Raw genomic sequence first — 23,852 nt, forward strand, 5'->3', positions numbered from 1 at the left:
AGATACGTCGGCAAGGCTCACCCAAACATCTTCGAGATCGTGCCGTTCCTGTCACGAGAACAGACGAACACGGAAAACAATCTGGTCCAGTACGCTGCTGGCCAGAAGCGTCCGTCCAAGAACAAGAAATACAGGGGCTTGGAGCGACGACTGGATCACATCCGTCACCAGCTCAGACAAGGAACACTGTCCGTGAGACAGTTTGCTGATTCAGCATTCCACCTGTTGCATTTGGGTTAAAATCTGTGGATCAATCTCTGTGAAAAATGTGTGCTATATGTATCATGAATACGCATTGGATATGCGATGTATTTATTAAAAATGTCACGTATTTACTTATGTGAATCATTGTAAAAAATGTTAAAATCTGTCAACTGAGTTTGTTGATGAGTGCTTCAAGTATGGAAATAAACTGATATAAATATAAACTGTTGTCGTCTTCTCATTAGGTGTGCTCTCATCCGCATAATCCGGATTATCCTCTAACGACTCGTTGATCCTTCATTGTCCTCGTAATCCTTTATTAATTGGCAAAATGAAATTAGTCTCAGGACGCCGATATTTTTTTTCCACTCAACCGTGAAGTTTGGTCGAAAGGTCGGCGTTATGAGCCTGAACCCAGGTAGGAAACAGGGTACGATATGCATACGTTGGGGGCTTAGAGATGTTGTTTGTTGATTTTCAGATAGCAATAAAATCACTTATGTAAATAGGTATGATTTGTTTCAACATATAAAATATGTAAAGAAGTTGATGTTCAATATATGTCCTGTAAGTTCGTGATTGGCAATTAGCACGTAAATGTTCATGCACCGCGCACAGTTTAGATATTTTTTGGAAGCATGATACTCACCAGGTTGTCTTTGAATGAGAACTGCACACAAATTTCATTGCTTAGCTATTAAGTGCTCATTAACACAACTTTTCAAACGTAAGTAATCTTTATGCAATGCCACGGCTTGCTGACAATCAACATCCACACAGCGTAAGTATGACCAGGACAGGAGGGCGCTACACGAAGTTGTCAGATATTTAGTGTTGGCTTTTGTCCAAAGGGGCTAGTTTCATCATGGCCATTCCTAGCTAGATCCCCAGTTTCATCATGGCCATTCCTAGGTAGATCCCCAGTTTCATCATGGCCATTCCTAGGTAGATCCCCAGTTTCATCATGGCCATTCCTAGGTAGATCCCCAGTTTCATCATGGCCATTCCTAGGTAGATCCCTAGTTTCATCATGGCCATTCCTAGGTAGATCCCTAGTTTCATCATGGCCATTCCTAGGTAGATCCCTAGTTTCATCATGGCCATTCCTAGGTAGATCCCTAGTTTCATCATGGCCATTCCTAGGTAGATCCCCAGTTTCATTATGGCCATTCCTAGGTAGATCCCCAGTTTCATCATGGCCATTCCTAGGTAGATCCCTAGTTTTATCATGGCTATTCCTAGGTAGATCCCTAGTTTCATCATGAAAACATTGACATTCCTACGTAGATCCTCAGTTTCATCATGGCCATTCCTAGGTAGATCCTCAGTTTCATCATGGCCATTCCTAGGTAGATCCCCAGTTTCATCATGGCCATTCCTAGGTTGATCCTCAGTTTCACCATGCCCATTCCTAGGTAGATCCTCAGTTTCAACATGGCCATTCCTAGGTAGATCCTCAGTTTCATCATGGCCATTCCTAGATAGATCCCCAGTTTCATCATGGCCATTCCTAGGTAGATCCTAAGTTTCATCATAGCCATTCCTAGGTAGATCCCCATTTTCATCATGGCCATTCCTAGGTAGATCCTTAGTTTCATCATGGCCATTCCTAGGTAGATCCCCAGTTTCATCATGGCCATTCCTAGGTAGATCCCTAGTTTCATCATGGCCATTCCTAGGTAGATCCCTAGTTTCATCATGGCCATTCCTAGGTAGACCCCTAGTTTCATCATGGCCATTCCTAGGTAGATCCTCAGTTTCATCATAGCCATTCCTAGGTAGATCCCCATTTTCATCATGGCCATTCCTAGGTAGATCCCCATTTTCATCATGGCCATTCCTAGGTATATCCCCAGTTTCATCATGGCTATTCCTAGGTGGATCCTCAGTTTCATCATGGCCATTCCTAGGTAGATCCCTAGTTTCATCATGGCCATTCCTAGGTAGATCCCTAGTTTCATCATGGCCATTCCTAGGTAGATCCCTAGTTTCATCATGGAAACATTGACATTCCTAGGTAGATCCTCAGTTTCATCATGGCCATTCCTAGGTAGATCCCCATTTTTATCATGGCCATTCCTAGGTAGATCCCTAGTTTCATCATGGCCATTCCTAGGTAGATCCCTAGTTTCATCACGGACATTCCTACGTATATCCCTAGTTTCATCATGGCCATTCCTAGGTAGATCCTCAGTTTCACCATGGCCATTCCTAGGTATATCCCTAGTTTAATCACGGACATTCCTAGGTAGATCCCTAGTTTCATCATGGCCATTCCTAGGTATATCTCTAGTTTCACCATGGCCATTCCTAGGTAGATCTTCAGTTTCATCATGGCCATTCCTAGGTATATCCCGAGTTTCATCACGGACATTCCTAGGTAGATCCCCAGTTTCATCATGGCCATTCCTAGGTAGATCCTCAGTTTCATCATGGCCATTCCTAGGTAGATCCTCAGTTTCACCATGGCCATTCAAAGTCAAAGTCAAAAGATGTTTATTGTATGAAAGGCCTCCGGCCCATATACATGAGAGTTACAGTGATAAAGGAATATTCTGGATATTTACATATATAGTTAAGGGTATACAATTCGCTTTATAAGAAGATCTCTTTTAGCTAATGCATATTTTATATATAAGGACAATTGAGCAAGAATATTTTCATTATTGGTTTGTAACAAAGATATATATGCATAATGGGGCTGCTTTGCAAGAAGATGGTGCGGTATATATTTCTGTCTTAATTCGTGATAACAAGGACATATCAGGGTAAAATGAATTTCATTTTCTATTCCAACGTTACATAAAGGACAATATCGACGTTCTTTCTGGACAGAGGTTTTTCTACCCTCATTAATCATTAAAGATAACAAACCTAAACGATACTTTACGAACATTGTTCTTAAACTATATGTTGAAATTATTGATAAGTATTTTTCTGGCTGGAGTAACGTTTTAAAGGTCCTGTAATATTCATATCGTGAGCTTGAATCTAGGGTGGATTTCCATTCTTGATTGAACATATCTATTGATCTAACACGAAATTCATTAATAAACCAGTTCACATCGCCAATTGTTTGGTTCAACCATACGAAACCGAAACCGTGAGAAAATAATAAATTTCTGATATCAGTTACCCAAGTGTGTTTTCCCAAATTATCCAGATTTAAAAGCATATTGTAAGCTAATTTTGGCAGACGTTGTTCGTGCATATTTAGAACCTTAAACCAATATTTTAAACATCTTATGTGAGAATTGATATACAAAGGAAATCTGCCACATTCGCCATATACCATGCAGTTAGGTGTCTTTGAGCTTACATTGAGGTACGTTTTACAGGCTAAAAGATGCACTCTCTCAATACAATCAAAACGCTGAAAACCCCATATTTCAGATCCATATAATAAAATGGGTTGAATCTGAGAATTAAATATCTTAAAAAACACATTGGGTGACATAGTTCCAACTTTGTATAAAACCGATAAAACTTGTATTAAAGCCTTTTTCCACGTAAAGTTAAGTTATGTGCACATTTATTCAAGTTCATTCTGTTTGAAAACAAAAACCCTAAGTAAGAATATTGATCGGATACAGTAATCAACTGACCATCAAAAAACCAGCGTTCGTTTATGGCCACGGGACCGCCCCTCCTAAATATCACAATTTCTGTTTTGCTTAAATTTACTGTTAACTTCCATTCTTTAGTATAACTTTCTAAGATATTTAATTGATTTTGTAAACCGACCACAGTATCCGAAACTAAAATAACGTCGTCAGCAAAAAGGAGCATTAGGACTTCTACAAGATCTGGGTACATTTGGATTCCATGTTTTCCAGCTAAATTGATATCGTGATATAATTCACTAATGAAGAAGGAAAATAGGAGTGGACTTAAGCAGCAACCAGCTTGTCTTAAACCAAGTGGGCAATCGAAAAAATCTGTAACCCCGTCTTTGCAACGCACACAGGATCGAACGTTAGAATACATTGATTTGAGAATGCTAACCATTTTCCCTCGTAAACCTGCCTTGCGTAAACACTGCCATAATTTAAAACGATTGACTGAGTCGAATGCCTTTTTAAAATCTACAAATGCTATGTACAACTTATGTTTTCTTTTTGATAGTGATTTTTGGACTTGTGCATACAGAGTAAATATATGATCAGTGGTAGAATATGCCTTTCTAAATCCTGCCTGGGATTCAGGAATCTTATCACGCATATTCGCCCAGTTTGATAGTCTATTGTTCAATATCAACGTAAATACTTTCCCCAAGATACTCATTAATGATATACCCCGATAATTATCTGGATCGTTTCTGTCGCCCTTTTTATGAAGTGAATTTATTATAGAGCTTGACCAACTGCAGGGAAAAATTCCATGTTCATACAGCTTATTGAAACATTTCGTAAGGAACGGCATAATTTCGAATTTAGAACACTTTATCATTTCTATTATGATAAAGTCAGGTCCAGCAGCCTTCCCATTTTTAAGATGATTTATCGCTTCTAATATTTCCTGTTCGGCAATAGGACTGTCTAGTACAAGTTGATCTACTTCTGTATAATAGTCATTATTAATTTCATCGTCGAAGTCTAATATCTCACCGTTTGAATATACATCTTTGAAATGATTTAACCATTGAGTTTTAGTTATGCTATTTCCGGACGTATTTCTTTTTTGTAAATGGCGGATACTTTTCCAAAATGCAGACGGGCTGTTTATAGATCTTTCTAACCTTTCTTGTCTGCGGATTCTCATATCAAACTTATACTTTCGACAACAAGCTTTATACTTATTTCTACTTTCGCAATATTTCCGTCTATCATAATTACTACGAGTCACTCTGAATCTACGACGATGTTTACGAGCATTGCGTCGCGCATTTCTACAATCTGTATTTAGAGTATTTGTTCGGTCTTTGCGATTGACATTTTTGAGCATACAATTAGCTGAAGTCGATAACAGTTCCACAAAGTCATTTATGGCTCCAATTACATCTGTATCAATTGTTTCGAGTAGAATTCCTCCAAACGAAGTTATGTTTTCTTTCACGTTCGATAAGAAAGTGCTTGCAAAATTATCATTCCACACAAGTCGTTGGATATTTGTGGACCCGTTATCATCGTTCATGCTATGATAAATATTGGGGAACATACAAGTTAATTCAAGAGGTAAATGGTCAGATTTATGCCGATCCCCAATATTCAACCTGCCTATGTACTGGATGAAATCGGGCGAGCATATAAAATAATCATTGACACTAGCACCTTGATTCGCACAAAATGTATATTCCCCTTGTAAATCGCCATATACTCTCCCATTAACGATAAACAATTGCAATGCGTAACATATATCTAAAAGTTTCTGGCCAAATTTGTTTGTAGATGTATCGTGAGACTTCCGATTTTCAACACTAACATCATCATCTTCATGAAATGGAAAGTATCTATGTAATATATCATCACGTGAGGATGTTGAAGGGTTATTTGCATTACCAGTTCGGGAATTTAGATCACCACACAAAACAGTATGTGAATCACTAAGTTCCGATTGTATATCTAATAAAAATTCCTCAAGTTTATCTAGACTACAACTGGTATCAACATGGTTGTAATAAGGAGAGCCTTCAGGTGGTATATATGTGCATATCAAAATAACATGCTTATCAATAGCAAATAAAGCTTCTGACATGTGTATACATATCAAATTGTCGATATCTGTAGTTATGAATTTATGCTTATAGACTGATGTATACACACGCACACAGCTCCCGAAAGTCTGCCATAATCAGACAGTTTCACAGCTGAACTTGAAAAAACTTTGTAATCAACCAACCAATTCATGTCGTAATTAAAGTCAACAAAGGTTTCGAGAAGGCAAATAATATTAAATTTTCTAATATAATCTATAAAGTCATCATCTCCTGATTTATTACGAAGTCCGTTTATATTCCAACACAGAAATGAGAGAGTTTCGTTGCACAAGCTGTGTTCAGTGGGTGTAATGCAGGTGTCATTGTCAGCAGTACCCTGTGAGATACGATCCGGGCCTCGGCCCAAATCCTACGGCAGGGTTGATTTCGGCCTCGCTTGCCGTTTCCTCGTTTTGGTGAGAACTCTGGTATCCCGTACGTTGGTGGATCCGGTAGCTCCACTGGCTGAGCGAGGTACTGTCACCAGCTGGCCATTCTTGAAATAGCCGAACATGTTTGTCCCCTTCAAAGCCTGAAGTTGCTGACGTTGACGTGACGTTAGGTCACTGGAGATACCAAGTCCCGCTGCCTTGAATGCCGGTCTTGCTTTCAGGGAGCGCACCTTATCGTCAGACATGTGCAGCTTTACAATCATTGGTCGAGGTCTGGTAGCATTAACCCGCCTAACGCCAAGCCAATGTGCGCGGATAACGTCAGACGTTCCCCACGTCTTGAAAGTAGCGTGCTCGTTAAGAGTGGATAACGCTGTCTGCTTGCATGTCATAGACTTCTCCTCGCCGTCAGCCTCGGGTATACCATGAATTATGATATTGTCACGTCTGCTGTAAGATTCCAGCCGGTCTAGTTCGGTATCTACGTTGGACATGTTTTCGATCACAGAATCGACTTTCTCCGCGAGGGCATCAATGTCGTCGTTCACAATATCATGATTTTGTTTGATGATATCTATATCTCCACGAATATCTGTTACAGAGTGTTCGAGGTGTTCACACTTGGAACTAATAGCACTAATGTCTTTCCGAAGAGAGGAGATCTGTGAACTTAGGTCATTTTTGGCGGTAGCTAATTCTGCTTTCATGTTTTCAATTGCGCTGAGTAAGTTATCTTGAACTTGTTCAAGTGTGACGGGTCCCGGGTTTGTCTCAACATCATTAGAGCACAACAGTCGCTGAATGACGACTCGCGCGGGAAGCGTGTCGTCCCCAAGTAGACACAAAGCTCGTGCATGGGCAGCATGAGAGGCATGGTATATAGACAGAATTAGGTCACAGTTCGAGTTGGTGACGTCACACGTAACACAATAAAATGTTGTTTCTTTCGGCACAAAATTATCGAATGAGTAATTGAGAATAGCCTGCTGGTTACATATGATGAGGGCAGAGAGTGACAAATGCACTGTGAAGATCAGAGCGCATATTATCAAACGATAAGGCATGGTATCAATATCATGATCGCGGCGTTGAGTGAATGGCGTGTATCTGTCAACATGGCTCACCTGCCGTGTACCGGGTGGGTGGTGAAAAGTTCCTATTCTCGCTCTGTATAACTCAAACGGACACTGGTGTGTAGACCTTTGATCACACACATTCGCCACTTCAAGTTGCCTTTTGTGTTGTAGATTTTCAGAGAAAAATACAGAGCCTTCCTAAACGTGTCATCAACCCCAAAGGGCGGGTAACTCTTCCTAATTCCTAGGTAGATCCCTAGTTTCATCACGGACATTCCTAGGTAGATCCCTAGTTTCATCATGGCCATTCCTAGGTAGATCCCTAGTTTCATCATGGCCATTCCTTGGTAGATCCCTAGTTTCATCATGGCCATTCCTAGGTAGATCCCTAGTTTCATCATGGCCATTCCTAGGTAGATCCCTAGTGTCATCATGGCCATTCCTAGGTAGATCCCTAGTTTCATCATGGCCATTCCTAGGTAGATCCCTAGTTTCATCATGGCCATTCCTAGGTATATCCCTAGTTTCATCATGGCCATTCCTAGGTAGATCCCCAGTTTCATTATTGTCGCATGTACAAAGTCCTTTGAGAAGGACAGTTCTACGTGGTGGAAGTGGTTTTGTGTGTATTACGGACGTGTCTATGAGTAAACGGAACAATGGTAACAGTTTGAGGATGGTAACGTCTGCTAAGGAAGAACTTTATATAGAAGGAACAATGACACGAGAACAGTTTGGAGATAGTATATTTTGGTGGTTGATGCGTTTCTATATGTATTACATCATAACAGTTTGGAGATGTAATTTTTGTTAGTGGATGTCCGTATGGAAGTACATATATTACAGAAGCATGTGCATGGGTAGAGTGTTGTTCTCAATCTGGAGGTGGAAGGATGAGTTGTAAGATTCCGTGGCAGGGGCAAACCATGTCGGGACGTGATGAAGTTGGAAGTACGCTGTGCCCCACGTGTTGACTGACAGTAAGACACACAGCATGGTGACGATCTTGATGACGAAGCCGCTCTTCACCTTAATAAAAACAAGTATGTGATGCGTTTCAACCTGTAGTTAGTTGCTGGTGTTGATGCTATATTTCTGACAGTTACTGGATCTAATCGTGGAAAGCTTTAATCAGATAGGCAGGCATCCTCGATAATCTCCAGGGTATACGTTACGATCACTCTCCCCGGAGAATATCGAGGATGACAGGCAGGAAAGGTAGTGATGAATGCGGTCATTATGTGTTAGGACGTCTGTTGACATGTGACATATAGTCTGCTTCTCCGTGTATCCGAACGTTATGCTTGATGTGTATGGTGTCTGATCAGGGATAGCGTTCTATTGGATGAACCAGTTATAACATATTTGGAAACTGAGTGAGTGAGTTTAGTTTTACGCCGCACTCAGCAATATTCCAGGTATATGTCTGTAAATAATCGAGTCAGGACCAGACAATACAGTAAACATATTTGCAAACTGACATCGTAATGTGACATAAAGTGTAAACCATGGAATTACCATATCGATGACTCGGATGTCGCCGCCAGCAAATGCTATAGCATTAGGAGGGGTTGCCACTGGCAACATAAATGCACATGACGTCACAATGGTAGCAGGAAGCATGATGTACAATGGGTGGACGACCATACTGCGCGCCTGAAGTGAAAACAAATACATAGCCTATTGTTTGATACATGTGTACTTACATATGTTTACCAGAATGTCTGGTGAAGTCTTCATATTATGCGATATTGCTGTATCGATGGCGAAATATCACCGGGGGGTAACTGGGTGGGTTGAAGGCGTTATCAAATCGTGGAGGAACGTATGTACGCTCGTTCTACATATGTGGGTGATATGAAATATTTATTCACTCTTGCTTCACAACTGAAAGATGCTACAGTACCTTCAATACTTACCACTTCAATGATTATTGGTAGCAGTAGGGTTGCGACAACTGTGTTGGCTATAAACTCTGTGCTCACAGCCGAGATAAGCGTCACCATGATTCCTGCTGCTGTCGGAGACATAGATTTAACAAAGACCAGCTGCTCAGCCACTGCTCGAGACATGCCAGATTTCTGCAATTAGGTTTAAACTTAATTTGTGAGTTCCACATGGCCCAGACAATATAAGTAGATTGGACAAGAAGCACAGACATCAGTGGAGTGGAAAGTGTCGCGAAGCATATGGTCAGATCCTGTCCCCTACAGAGACGAGAACCATAGGGGATAGGAACATGTCACTTAGCAACACCGGGGCTGATAATGCTGGACCCAGTCCCCTACATAGACGAGAACCATAGGGGATAGGAACATATCACTTAGCAACACCGGGGCTGATAATATCGGATCCTGTCTCCTACATAGACGAGAACCATAGAGGATAGGAACATATCACTTAGCAACACCGGGGCTGATAGTATCGGATCCTGTCTCCTACATAGACGAGAACCATAGGGGATAGGAACATATCACTTAGCAACACCGGGGCTGATAATATCGGATCCTGTCTCCTACATAGACGAGAACAATAGGGGATAGGAACATGTCACTTAGCAACACCGGGGCTGATAATGCTGGACCCAGTCCCCTACGTAGACGAGAACCATAGGGGATAGGAACATATCACTTAGCAACACCGGGGCTGATAATATCGTATCCTGTCTCCTACATAGACGAGAACAATAGGGGATAGGATCATATCACTTAGCAACACCGGGGCTGATAATATCGGATCCTGTCTCCTAAATAGACGAGAACAATAGGGGATAGGAACATGTCACTTGGCAACACCGGGGCTGATAATGCTGGACCCAGTCCCCTACGTAGACGAGAACCATAGGGGATAGGAACATGTCACTTAGCAACACCGGGGCTGATAATGCTGGACCCAGTCTCCTACATAGACGAGAACCATAGGGAGCACTGGAGAGGTGGAGTTGTGAGGGATCGGGATATGTAACCAGACCTTTACATTCATAGACATGTACTCACCTGACATGCATCAGCCAGAGCGAATCCTCCGCCAAGCAACAGAAGAACGCCCCAGGGGAACCTTGAACTCACCACAGACCACTGTAGGATTGCCTCTTGGGATACAGGTTCACTTGTGTCTGATATGAAACATAGCAAATACTCATCACACTTAAGGGCCAGAGTCAAATTATGTCCAGGCAACATGAGTTGACTCTAACAAGTAAAAGTGTCCACTGTGAACTTTTAGAACAGTATACATACTAATCTGATGGCAAGTTATCGCTGTCAATATGTGGTGCACAATTTGTGTAAACGCGACTAATCGCAGCTATTAGTCCAACGGGTGACAACGTACCCCCTTTCCTCCTGAAGAACAGAACGTTTGGCCTTTGTCGTGGACAGATGAATAGACTGCAGGATACAAGGATGGCGGGAACAGCGTCACTCAAGTAGCTGGGGAAAAGGGGAGAGATGGAACTCAGGAACAACAGGATGAGGAGAGCACACACGCACGCACGCACACAGACACACACACACGCGCACACAGACACACGCACAGAAACAGAAAGTCACACACACACACACACACACTTGGTCACAGACAGACTGACAGACAGACAGGCAGACAAACCTTCCTCTGGTGTTGCTGGCTAATTACGTTATCACATTCAAGTGTTCTACATACCACTTCCAACAGCTTTTCGATTAGTACCACAAATATATGCTATTGGTGTTAAAGATGTTAGATTACAGCAGTAAGTTGCCTTCATACCCGTTCAGGAACAGATGTGACCATCCAGTGAAGAACCCTGGCTGCCGGGTCAGCCACAATAACACCAGTACTATGAAGTGGAGCATCACGATCCACTCTGCAAAACTGACAAGTGTGTCAATAAACAACGTTACATGGATATACACAATGTACACACGTACACGTCTATAAACAACAGTCAATACACGTACACGTCTATAAACAACAGTCAACATATGTACACGTCTATAAACAACAGTCAACATACGTACACGTCTATAAACAACAGTCAACACACGTACACGTCTATAAACAACAGTCAACACACGTACACGTCTATAAACAACAGTCAACATATGTACACGTCTATAAACAACAGTCAACATATGTACACGTCTATAAACAACAGTCAACACACGTACACGTCTATAAACAACAGTCAACACACGTACACGTCTATAAACAACAGTCAACACACGTACACGTCTATAAACAACAGTCAACATATGTACACGTCTATAAACAACAGTCAACATATGTACACGTCTATAAACAACAGTCAACACACGTATACGTCTATAAACAACAGCCAACACACGTAAACATCTATAAACAACAGTCAATACACGTACACGTCTATAAACAACAGTCAACATATGTACACGTTTATAAACAACAGTCAACATATGTACACGTCTATAAACAACAGTCAACACATGTACACGTCTATAAACAACAGTCAACACACGTACACGTCTATAAACAACAGTCAACACACGTACACGTCTATAAACAACAGTCAACATATGTACACGTTTATAAACAACAGTCAACATATGTACACGTCTATAAACAACAGTCAACACACGTACACGTCTATAAACAACAGTCAACACACGTACACGTCTATAAACAACAGTCAATACACGTACACGTCTATAAACAACAGTCAACACACGTATACGTCTATAAACAACAGTCAACACACGTACACGTCTATAAACAACAGTCAACATATGTACACGTCTATACACAACAGTCAACATATGTACACGTCTATAAACCCATGTCAACAGTGAACATAGGTATCAAGGACACGTCAACAGTGAACACAGGTACCAAGGACACGTCAACAGTGAACACAGGTATCAAGGACACGTCAACAGTGAACACAGGTATCAAGGACATGTCAACAGTGAACACAGGCATCAAGGACACGTCAACAGTGAACACCGATACCAAGAACACGCCAACAGTGAACGCAGGTATCAAAGACACGTCAGCAGTGAACGCAGGTATCAAGGACACGTCAGCAGTCTACACAGGTATCGAGGGCACGTCAACAGTGAACACAGGTATCAAGGACACGTCAACTGTGAACAGAGGTATCAAGGACACGTCAACAGTGAACACAGGCACCAAGGACACGTCAGCAGTGAACGCAGGTACCAAGGACACGTCAACAGCAAACGCAGGTATCAAGGTCCTATAATCAGTCAACACAGGTACCAAGGTCCTATAATCAGTCAACACAGGTATCAAGGACACGTCAACAGTGAACACAGGTACCAAGGTCCTATAATCAGTCAACACGAATACCAAGTGCATGAACAAAAGGTCTTTCTCCACTTTTGAATATGAGTAATGTCTTGAGTAGAATATTTGTACACATAACGATGGCAGAATGGTAGTCGTAGTAATAGATTGAAACTTACCTCAATGGACCAAGAGCTTTGTAATCCCTCTTTATTAAATTCCTTATTTCTGTTTCATCTTCGGCAATTTCTGATCCTCGGCATGAAAATGTTTTCCTGAAATAAGAATGGTTATAGATGAATACACGGATCAATCAAACGGTATTTTGTATACCTCAGTGAAATATCACGTAAATATTGCACTTTACTGATACGGTTTACGACCATTACAAATATTCCTCAAATTTCCAAAATTAGACATGGCTGAACGTATGTTACCTGAATCCGAAGCAGGTGATCTGGAGGAGCAGCCACACACACACAAGGCACAACGCTGACAGTGGCAAGGCGTACACCATGTAGGAGGTAAAGGACAGCGTGCCCCGACCGCCATCTATACTGTATAGCAACACAGAGGACAACGATCAGTACACCCTGTAGGACGTAAAGGACAGCGTGCCCCGACCACCGTCTATACTGTATAGCAACACAGAGGACAACGGTCAGTACACCCTGTAGGAGGTAAAGGACAGCGTGCCCCGACCACCGTCTATACTGTATAGCAACATAGAGGACAACGGTCAGTACACCCTGTAGGACGTAAAGGACAGCGTGCCTCGACCACCGTCTATACTGTATAGCAACACAGAGGACAACGGTCAGTACACCCTGTAGGAGGTAAAGGACAGCGTGCCCCGACCACCGTCTATACTGTATAGCAACACAGAGGACAACGGTCAGTACACCCTGTAGGAGGTAAAGGACAGCGTGCCCCGACCACCGTCTATATACTGTATAGTAACACAGAGAACAACGGTCAGTACACCATGTAGGAGGTAAAGGACAGCATGCCCCGACCACCGTCTATACTGTATAGTAACACAGAGGACAACGGTCAGTATACCCTGTAGGAGGTAAAGGACAGCGTGCCCCGACCACCGTCTATACTGTATAGTAACACAGAGAACAACGGTCAGTACACCATGTAGGAGGTAAAGGACAGCATGCCCCGACCACCGTCTATACTGTATAGTAACACAGAGGACAACGGTCAGTACACCCTGTAGGAGGTAAAGGACAGCGTGCCCCGACCACCGTCTATACTGTATAGCAACACAGAGGACAACGGTCAGTATACCATGTGGATGGTGTCTTGACGCCAACAGTAAACTTCGGTCTTTGGGCACTTTACAAAAAGATGCATCGTACATTCAGCCATTCTGATGCGTTGATGCAAAATTTAGTTGTAACCCGGTCAATGACCTTCGCTGGCAAACTGATCAGGGATTCATTGAAACATCATCAACAGATTTTTACAGGAGATCGGTCTGATCCAGAAAATAGGCCCGCACGACCAGCTCTGTACTAACCTGTCCATCTGGCCCTTCAACACGAGCTGCGGCGCCGACCCGGTGAGGGTCCCTACTCCCCCACAGTTGGCGGAGTAACAGACGCACAGACACAGGGCTTTCAGCAGGCCCAGCGACTCGGGGTCCAGGTGATTGAAGTCCACAACGTCCTCCGTCACAGCAGGCTGTCTGCCAGTATGTAATTTATCTTATATATACACAAAGAACTCAATTAAGCAACCCCTGTATTTTGGCAATGGTAGGTTTTCAACGCGTACATGAAACTTCTCATGGTGATCACGATGGAAAAACATGAGTTTTTCTGACCCGTATGATCCTGTGACTCATGAATAAAACGACAAAATGATTGGAAACCATGTTGATTTTTTATGATAATTGCTCATGTTTAACACTGATTTCATACAAAACCATGTCTGTACAAGTATGGCTGTGGAATGTTTAATGTTGAATTTATTGGTGAATGTGAACATTCAAAATGTCATTTTGCGTGTCTTACACGATTCAAGGTCAATATCGAGTGTAACCTCCATGTTACTGCATGACAGCCAGCACTCTCCTCCTCATACCCCTGTCAGCTATTGAGACTCTGAAGGGGCAACCTACACCAATCCTCGTGGAAAGCAGCTTCCAATTGGGCCAGGTTCTGTACAGGAGGATCTCTTTTTTGCACACGACGACCAATCATGTCCCAGATATGCTCCAAAGGGTTAAGATCGGGACTCATTCTATCGTGAGATATGTCAGGGGTGCTTAACTAAGTTTTTGTGCATATACACAATTTCACTGTGAAGGGTCGGTCGAATAATTCATAGAACATTATGTTTAGACTGACATTAATACAGACGTGATGCTGTTTAGTTGTGTGCAATTGCTAGTAACACCAGTTAGTATATACGTGCCACCTGTTGCTTACCACCTTACCGACTTGGGTCTTCCTCCATGTTGGCCGTGTTCTCTGGTGGCTCTTTCACCATCAGCTCAGTATGTTCAGTGCTGTCAACCATTATTGCTGTAACAATACATTTTTTTATATAAATATGAAAACAAAACAACTTGCGACCTATAAATGGAGTGTTTCTCATGTTGGAGGTCCTACTAGCAGGTGGCACGAATCTCGAAACATGACGCTCACCTACACGAGACTGCTTCCCCGCATTCCTCCTCCTCTTCAGGACAACAAGTCTCGCAAACAGAGCGCGAGCAACAGGCAACATCATGGCCGTGGACGCCGTGTTGCTGATCCACATGGACAGTACGCCAGTCGCCAGCATAAAGCCTAGCATCAGTCTGAAACATGGCAGCACTAAATCACATAGGTAACAAGGGTGTGTCGCATGGCGCCATCAACACGCCATAAACACTCATCGCTGACAGGTATCAAATACGCCTCACCAAAAGGTCTCAATCACATATCACCCAGAGATATAAAACAGGTATCAAATACGCCTCACCAAAAGGTCTCAATCACATATCACCCAGGGACATAAAACAGGTATCAAATACGTCCACCAAAAGCTCTCAATCACATATCGACCAGAGATATAAAACAGGTATCAAATACGCCTCACAAAAGGTCTCAATCACATATCACCCAGGGACATAAAATAGGTATCAAATACGCCTCACCAAAAGGTCTCAATCACATATCACCCAGAGATATAAAAACAGGTATCAAATACGCCTCACCAAAAGGTCTCAATCACATATCACGCAGAGACATAAAATAGGTATCAAATACGCATCATCAAAAGGTCTCAATCACATATCACCCAGAGATATAAAATAGGTATCAAATACGCCTCACCAAAAGGTCTCAATCACATATCACCCAGAGATATAAAACAGGTATCAAATACGCCTCACCAAAAGGTCTCAATCACATATCACCCAGGGATATAAAATAGGTATCAAATACGCCTCACCAAAAGGTCTCAATCACATATCACCCAGAGATATAAAACAGGTATCAAATACGCCTCACCAAAAGGTCTCAATCACATATCACCCAGAGATATAAAACAGGTATCAAATACGCCTCACCAAAAGGTCTCAATCACATATCACCCAGAGATATAAAACAGGTATCAAATACGCCTCACCAAAAGGTCTCAATCACATATCACCCAGAGATATAAAACAGGTATCAAATACGCCTCACCAAAAGGTCTCAATCACATATCACGCAGAGATATAAAATAGGTATCAAATACGCCTCACCAAAAGGTCTCAATCACATATCACGCAGAGATATAAAATAGGTATCAAATACGCCTCACCAAAAGGTCTCAATCACATATCACCCAGAGATATAAAACAGGTATCAAATACGCCTCACCAAAAGGTCTCAATCACATATCACCCAGAGATATAAAATAGGTATCAAATACGCCTCACCAAAAGGTCTCAATCACATATCACGCAGAGATATAAAATAGGTATCAAATACGCATCATCAAAAGGTCTCAATCACATACCACCCAGAGATATAAAATAGGTATCAAATACGCCTCACCAAAAGGTCTCAATCCCATATCACCTAGAGATATTAAACAGGTATCAAATACGCCTCACCAAAAGGTCTCAATCACATATCACCCAGGGATATAAAACAGGTATCAAATACGCATCACCAAAAGGTCTCAATCACATATCACCCAGAGATATAAAATACGTATCAAATACGCCTCACCAAAAGGTCTCAATCACATATCACGCAGAGATATAAAATAGGTATCAAATACGCCTCACCAAAAGGTCTCAATCACATATCACCCAGAGATATAAAATAGGTATCAAATACGCCTCACCAAAAGGTCTCAATCACAAATCACCCAGAGATATAAAATAGGTATCAAATACGCATCATCAAAAGGTCTCTATCACATATCACCCAGGGATATAAAACAGGTATCAAATACGCCTCACCAAAAGGTCTCAATCACATATCACCCAGAGATATAAAACAGGTATCAAATACGCCTCACCAAAAGGTCTCAATCACATATCACACGATCTCAGACACACATAGACATTAGTCACTCGCTTCTTCAGAACAAAGGTTTTTTTTAAAGAATGATCCGAAAAAGTATACATTTTCACAGAAACAAGCCATGTGTACAACAATTGTGTATGCCAGTAGGACGGTCGCTTCAAGCAGTGCCTACCGTCGTGGCTGTACTCCGAGGAACAGCAACAATCTCAAGGCGAAGCGTTTGTGTAGGTTGCATTCCTCAATGGCCATCGCAACACACAAGCCCCCCATCAGCAGGAAGTTTATATCCTGTAAAAATGAATCTTTGTCTCACTAACTGTGACGAGATAGATATCATCTGATTTAACAAGACATTACCTTTGCACATGTAGAAGAATGTTTGCCAGTACTGAGATCAATCGTTTTTACTTCGTTTAAACAAATACAACAGATATACCATCAAGTAAAACCGTGACACTTCTTTTGATGGAACTATTCCCATCAACGGGAACAGTAAAACCGGAAGAAGGGCCGTTACTGGTAGAGGAAGTGCCTCCGTCAACCAGAACACCGCCATCATTACTAGACCAAAGCCACACTTGGATACCTACAAACGAAACATATGTTATGGAAATGTACTATATAGTTTGATGACTGTTGATGTTCACCATAGATATTCTGTCGCACATCTGATGTAAATGTAATGTCGAAGTATATAGTGAGAGCTAATCACCTCATGAGGCAGCTGTTTGGAGTCAGGCTTACCACCAGTTACTACATGTGTTTCTCGGCATAGGAACCACGTTATGAAATCGAAAGGTGTAATTATACAATTATTATATATCATGTAGATAGCTGTGTATAATACCATCAACTTTACCGCCTAGGCAGCAATGCGATTATAATGTTGAAAATATCTTTATGAAATGTAAGCCAACCACACGTGCATAAACATTAACGTACCGAAGACGTCCCCGGGACGACGAGCGGAGACAGCAGTAATGGTGTTGCCACAACAACCAGAGTTCTCCAGCAGGCCTTGAGGTGGGTGATAACAGCCATGGCAGTATATATGTCTCCAGGGTGGAACAGTTGATCTGGACGCTTGACAATAATACGTGAATGAAGAGACTGATGTTGGTTGACTGGAAGGTTAACATTCACCTCTAGTTATGCCTGAGCGTGAGGTAAATTAGAGTTGTGTGGAACTACACACATTGGCTATGCAAATGTTGTTCAAGATATGTCTATGATTAGATTTGTCTACCTATGCGAGATATGGAACGTCACGTGCAGTCGTGACGAATATTTCAGTTGAAGCCTCAGTGATAATTGTGATAATGCCGCAGGTACAGTGCGACAAGTTCTCCTGATACAGCTACAGGTTATCTACCCTGCCTTCAACAGCCACTGAATACACCGTCTTAAACAAAATCCGTCAGTGTCTGATTCACAATCTACAAACCATGACGCCACTGAGAATATGACATGTGTCGTGGCCCTACTCCCTGACTAACCGCCATCTGCAGAAGTAGAAACATACAACTGTTTGACTCTATGTTATGTGCAGAAGTAATGAAAGATTACTCCGTGACTATCTTATCATGTACAGAAGAAACCACAGATGACTCCCTAACTATTTGTCATGTCCAGAAGTAACCACAGATGGCTCCCTGACTATCTGTCATGTCCAGAAGTAACCACAGATGACTCCCTGACTATCTGCCATGTCCAGAAGTAACCACAGATGACTCCCTGACTATCTGTCATGTCCAGAAGTAACCACAGATGACTCCCTAACTATTTGTCATGTCCAGAAGTGACCACGGATGACTCCCTAACTATTTGTCATGTCCAGAAGTAACCACAGATGACTCCCTGACTATCTGTCATGTCCAGAAGTAACCACAGATGACTCCCTGACTATCTATCATGTCCAGAAGTAACCACGGATGACTCCCTAACTATTTGTCATGTCCAGAAGTAACCACAGATGACTCCCTGACTATCTGTCATGTCCAGAAGTAACCATGGATGACTCCCTAACTATCTGTCATGTCCAGAAGTAACCACAGATGACTCCCGAACTAATTGTCATGTCCAGAAGTAACCACAGATGACTCCTTGACTATCTGTCATGTCCAGAAGTAACCACGGATGACTCCCTGACTATCTGTCATGTCCAGAAGTAACCACGGATGACTCCCTGACTATCTGTCATGTCCAGAAGTAACCACGGATGACTCCCTGACTATCTGTCATGTCCAGAAGTAACCACGGATGACTCCTGACTATCTGTCATGTCCAGAAGTAACCACGGATGACTCCCTGACTATCTGTCATGTCCAGAAGTAACCACAGATGACTCCCTAACTATTTGTCATGTCCAGAAGTAACCACAGATGACTCCCTGACTATCTGTCATGTCCAGAAGTAACCACAGATGACTCCCTAACTATTTGTCATGTCCAGAAGTAACCACAGATGACTCCCTGACTATCTGTCATGTCCAGAAGTAACCATGGATGACTCCCTAACTATCTGTCATGTCCAGAAGTAACCACAGATGACTCCCTAACTATTTGTCATGTCCAGAAGTAACCACAGATGACTCCCTGACTATCTGTCATGTCCAGAAGTAACCACGGATGACTCCCTGACTATCTGTTATGTCCAGAAGTAACCACGGATGACTCCCTGACTTTCTGTCATGTCCAGAAGTAACCACGGATGCCTCCTGACTATCTGTCATGTCCAGAAGTAACCACGGATGCCTCCCTGACTATCTGTTATGTCCAGAAGTAACCACGGATGACTCCCTGACTAACTGTCATGTCCAGAAGTAACCACGGATGACTCCCTGACTATCTTATCATGTCCAGAAGTAACCACGGATGACTCCCTGACTATCTGTCATGTCCAGAAGAAACCACGGATGACTCCCTGACTATCTGTCATGTCCAGAAGTAACCACGGATGACTCCCTGACTATCTGTAATGTCCAGAAGTAACCACGGATGACTCCCTGACTATCTTATCATGTCCAGAAGTAACCACAGATGACTCCCTAACTATGTCATGTACAGAAGTAACACGAAATGACTCCTGACTATCTATCATGTACAGAAGTAACCACATACGACTCCCTGACTATCTATCATGCATCAGAAGTAACCACGGATGACTCCTTGACTATCTTATCATGTCCAGAAGTAACCACAGATGACTCCCTAACTATGTCATGTACAGAAATAACACGAAATGACTCCTGACTATCTATCATGTCCAGAAGTAACCACAGATGACTCCCTGACTATCTGTCATGTCCAGAAGTAACCACGGATGACTCCCTGACTATCTGTCATGTCCAGAAGTAACCACAGATGACTCCCTAACTATTTGTCATGTCCAGAAGTAACCACAGATGACTCCCTGACTATCTGTCATGTCCAGAAGTAACCACAGATGACTCCCTGACTATCTGTCATGTCCAGAAGTAACCACGGATGACTCCCTGACTATCTGTCATGTCCAGAAGTAACCACGGATGACTCCCTGACTATCTTATCATGTCCAGAAGTAACCACAGATGACTCCCTAACTATGTCATGTACAGAAGTAACACGAAATGACTCCTGACTATCTATCATGTACAGAAGTAACCACATACGACTCCCTGACTATCTATCATGCATCAGAAGTAACCACGGATGACTCCCTGACTATCTTATCATGTCCAGAAGTAACCACAGATGACTCCCTAACTATGTCATGTACAGAAGTAACACGAAATGACTCCTGACTATCTATCATGTCCAGAAGTAACTACAGATGACTCCCTAACTATCTGTCGTGTGCAGAAGTAACTACAGACTCCCTGAGTGAGTGAGTTTAGTTTTACGCCGCACTCAGCAATATTACAGCTATATGGCGGCGGTCTGTAAATAATCCAGTCTGGACCAGACAATCCAGTGATCAACAGTATGAGCATGGATCTGCATAATTGGGAACCGATGACATGTGTCAACAGTCAGCGAGTCTGACCACCCGATCCCGTTAGTCGCCTCTTACGACAAGCATGGGTTACTGAAGATCAATATTCCAACCCGGAACTTCACAGGTACAGACTCCCTGACTATCTGTCATGTGCAGAAGTAATCACAGACGACTCTCTGACTGTCGTGTGCAGAAGCAGCCACAGACAACTTCCTGACTATCTGTCATGTGCAGAAGTAATCACAGACGACTCTCTGACTGTCGTGTGCAGAAGCAGCCACAGACAACTTCCTGACTATCTGTCACGCGCATAACGAACGACAGACTACAAATCACCTGTGTCTGATCATTCTAATGCCTGAGCCCATGAATATACACACTGTGGGGAAATAACCACAGACAACTATCTATACAATTAACATTTTATTAACAAGCATCATAAAGCTGTCATACACTTCCATCAAAATATTCAAAACACTTTATGAATTATTTCCACTTGTACAGACATGCCTGAGACTTCATGTCTGATTCCACTGTTGTGGTGGCCTCCAACATCTGTACCAACACCACCAGCGTTAACACAGGTTTGTAATGAGCAGGTTTCAGATCAGATATTACATAAGTGGAATGTCAAAACTGAATAATTATGTTGTAAATGATAAAATGAGCAAACTTAAGTTTCTTCTCTGATGTACTATTGGGAATCAGATGATCTCACAACTTGACACCTGAAATTCCAAAATATGTCAGTGGCACATTATATGTGCATTGACAGTGTATACATGTAAATCTAAATCTGTCCTTTTGAGAACAATGAAATAGTTCACAAATCACTCTCAAATCATATCATGAAAGACAAAATCATTGCTCAATGATACAAAAAAATGAGCACACTAAGTTTGGAAACCTTTGGTCTAAAATAATGACATACACTCAAAATATACTTTATCTATCTGTAAAACTACTGAAATCCCAATCAATGAAATATTAATCTGGCAAGCATACATTGCAGAGAACTTGTATAAAAACTGTTAAGCATATCCAAAATAAGGTAATTCGCAAGTGCATAGATTACAAAAGTGTCCCTTAGGGCAAAAACAAAACAACAAAAAATACATCAGAAAATGGGTTTGTTTCCTACTGCTGTATAGCTGTATAGCCGTATAGCAGTATACCTGCAACAGGCTGGACAGTCCAGTAACAGGCCAGGATCTGTGTCAGTGTCACGTTTGTTTCCTACTGCTGTATAGCTGTATACCTGCAACAGGCTGGACAGTCCAGTAACAGGCCAGGATCTGTGTCAGTGTCACGTTTGTTTCCTACTGCTGTATAGCTGTATACCTGCAACAGGCTGGACAGTCCAGTAACAGGCCAGGATCTTTGTCAGTGTCACGTTTGTTTCCTACTGCTGTATAGCTGTATACCTGCAACAGGCTGGACAGTCCAGTAACAGGCCAGGATCTGTGTCAGTGTCACGTTTGTTTCCTACTGCCGTATAGCTGTATACCTGCAACAGGCTGGACAGTCCAGTAACAGGCCAGGATCTGTGTCAGTGTCACGTTTGTTTCCTACTGCTGTATAGCCGTATAGCCGTATAGCTGTATACCTGCAACAGGCTGGACAGTCCAGTAACAGGCCAGGATCTGTGTCAGTGTCACGTTTGTTTCCTACTGCTGTATAGCCGTATAGCCGTATAGCTGTATACCTGCAACAGGCTGGACAGTCCAGTAACAGGCCAGGATCTGTGTCAGTGTCACATTTGTTTCCTACTGCCGTATAGCTGTATACCTGCAACAGGCTGGACAGTCCAGTAACAGGCCAGGATCTGTGTCAGTGTCACGTTTGTTTCCTACTGCTGTATAGCTGTATACCTGTATACCTGCAACAGGCTGGACAGTCCAGTAACAGGCCAGGATCTGTGTCAGTGTTTCACGCGTTGTTTCCTACAGGCTGGACAGTCCAGTAACAGGCCAGCTGTGTATAGCTGTATACCTGCAACAGGCTGGACAGTCCAGTAACAGGCCAGGATCTGTGTCAGTGTCACGCTTGTTGTTTTCCTACGTATAGCTGTATACCTGCAACAGGCTGGACAGTCCAGTAACAGGCCAGGATCTGTGTCAGTGTCACGCTTGTTTCTACTGCCGTATAGCTGTATACCTGCAACAGGCTGGACAGTCCAGTAACAGGCCAGGATCTGTGTCAGTGTCACGCGTTTGTTTCCTACTGCTGTATAGCTGTATACCTGCAACAGGCTGGACAGTCCAGTAACAGGCCAGGATCTGTGTCAGTGTCACGTTTGTTTCCTACTGCTGTATAGCTGTATACCTGCAACAGGCTGGACAGTCCAGTAACAGGCCAGGATCTGTGTCAGTGTCACGTTTGTTTCCTACTGCTGTATAGCTGTATAGCCGTATAGCTGTATACCTGCAACAGGCTGGACAGTCCAGTAACAGGCCAGGATCTGTGTCAGTGTCACGTTTGTTTCCTACTGCTGTATAGCTGTATAGCCGTATAGCTGTATACCTGCAACAGGCTGGACAGTCCAGTAACAGGCCAGGATCTGTGTCAGTGTCACGTTGTTTCACAGCAGAAAATATACATGTAGTTATAAGTAATAACAGGCAATGAAGAATGAAGATAATTTTAGGGATATACAACTTCTTTGTTCTGTGAATGGTTGTATATCCATAAAATTATCTTCATTCAGTAATAACATAAGATCATA

General features: G+C 42.4%; 1 protein-coding gene and 2 long non-coding RNA genes across 4 annotated transcripts; 1 reads left to right on the forward strand and 2 right to left on the reverse strand.

Moving 5' to 3' along the window:
• Positions 1-8,095: 8,095 nt before the first annotated feature.
• On the reverse strand, positions 8,096-18,422 carry LOC124259933 (solute carrier family 13 member 5-like). The gene is made up of 14 exons (XM_046694157.1): positions 18,095-18,422; positions 17,589-17,738; positions 17,325-17,440; positions 15,293-15,447; positions 15,082-15,169; positions 14,161-14,328; positions 13,070-13,189; positions 12,812-12,907; positions 11,118-11,222; positions 10,701-10,798; positions 10,364-10,482; positions 9,287-9,448; positions 8,886-9,023; positions 8,096-8,396 (listed from the first exon to the last, which is right to left on the reverse strand). Exons 1-14 carry the CDS (start codon positions 18,191-18,193, stop codon positions 8,208-8,210), a joined length of 1,803 nt encoding a protein of 600 aa, XP_046550113.1. The 5' UTR covers positions 18,194-18,422; the 3' UTR covers positions 8,096-8,207.
• A 3,115-nt stretch (positions 18,423-21,537) lies between these two features.
• On the reverse strand, positions 21,538-22,816 carry LOC124259930. 2 transcript variants are annotated; one of them, XR_006893962.1, is made up of 2 exons: positions 22,734-22,816; positions 21,538-22,551 (listed from the first exon to the last, which is right to left on the reverse strand). It is a non-coding gene; the product is annotated as an uncharacterized LOC124259930 (long non-coding RNA). The 2 variants fall into 2 exon arrangements; XR_006893961.1 differs by having other exon boundaries at positions 21,538-22,634.
• LOC124259931 lies at positions 22,780-23,018 on the forward strand. The gene is made up of 2 exons (XR_006893963.1): positions 22,780-22,877; positions 22,962-23,018. It is a non-coding gene; the product is annotated as an uncharacterized LOC124259931 (long non-coding RNA).
• Positions 23,019-23,852: the final 834 nt, after the last annotated feature.

The sequence above is a fragment of the Haliotis rubra genome, unplaced genomic scaffold (genome assembly GCF_003918875.1).
Source record: "Haliotis rubra isolate DU_JTF1 unplaced genomic scaffold, ASM391887v1 Scf742, whole genome shotgun sequence".
NCBI lineage: Eukaryota > Metazoa > Mollusca > Gastropoda > Lepetellida > Haliotidae > Haliotis > Haliotis rubra.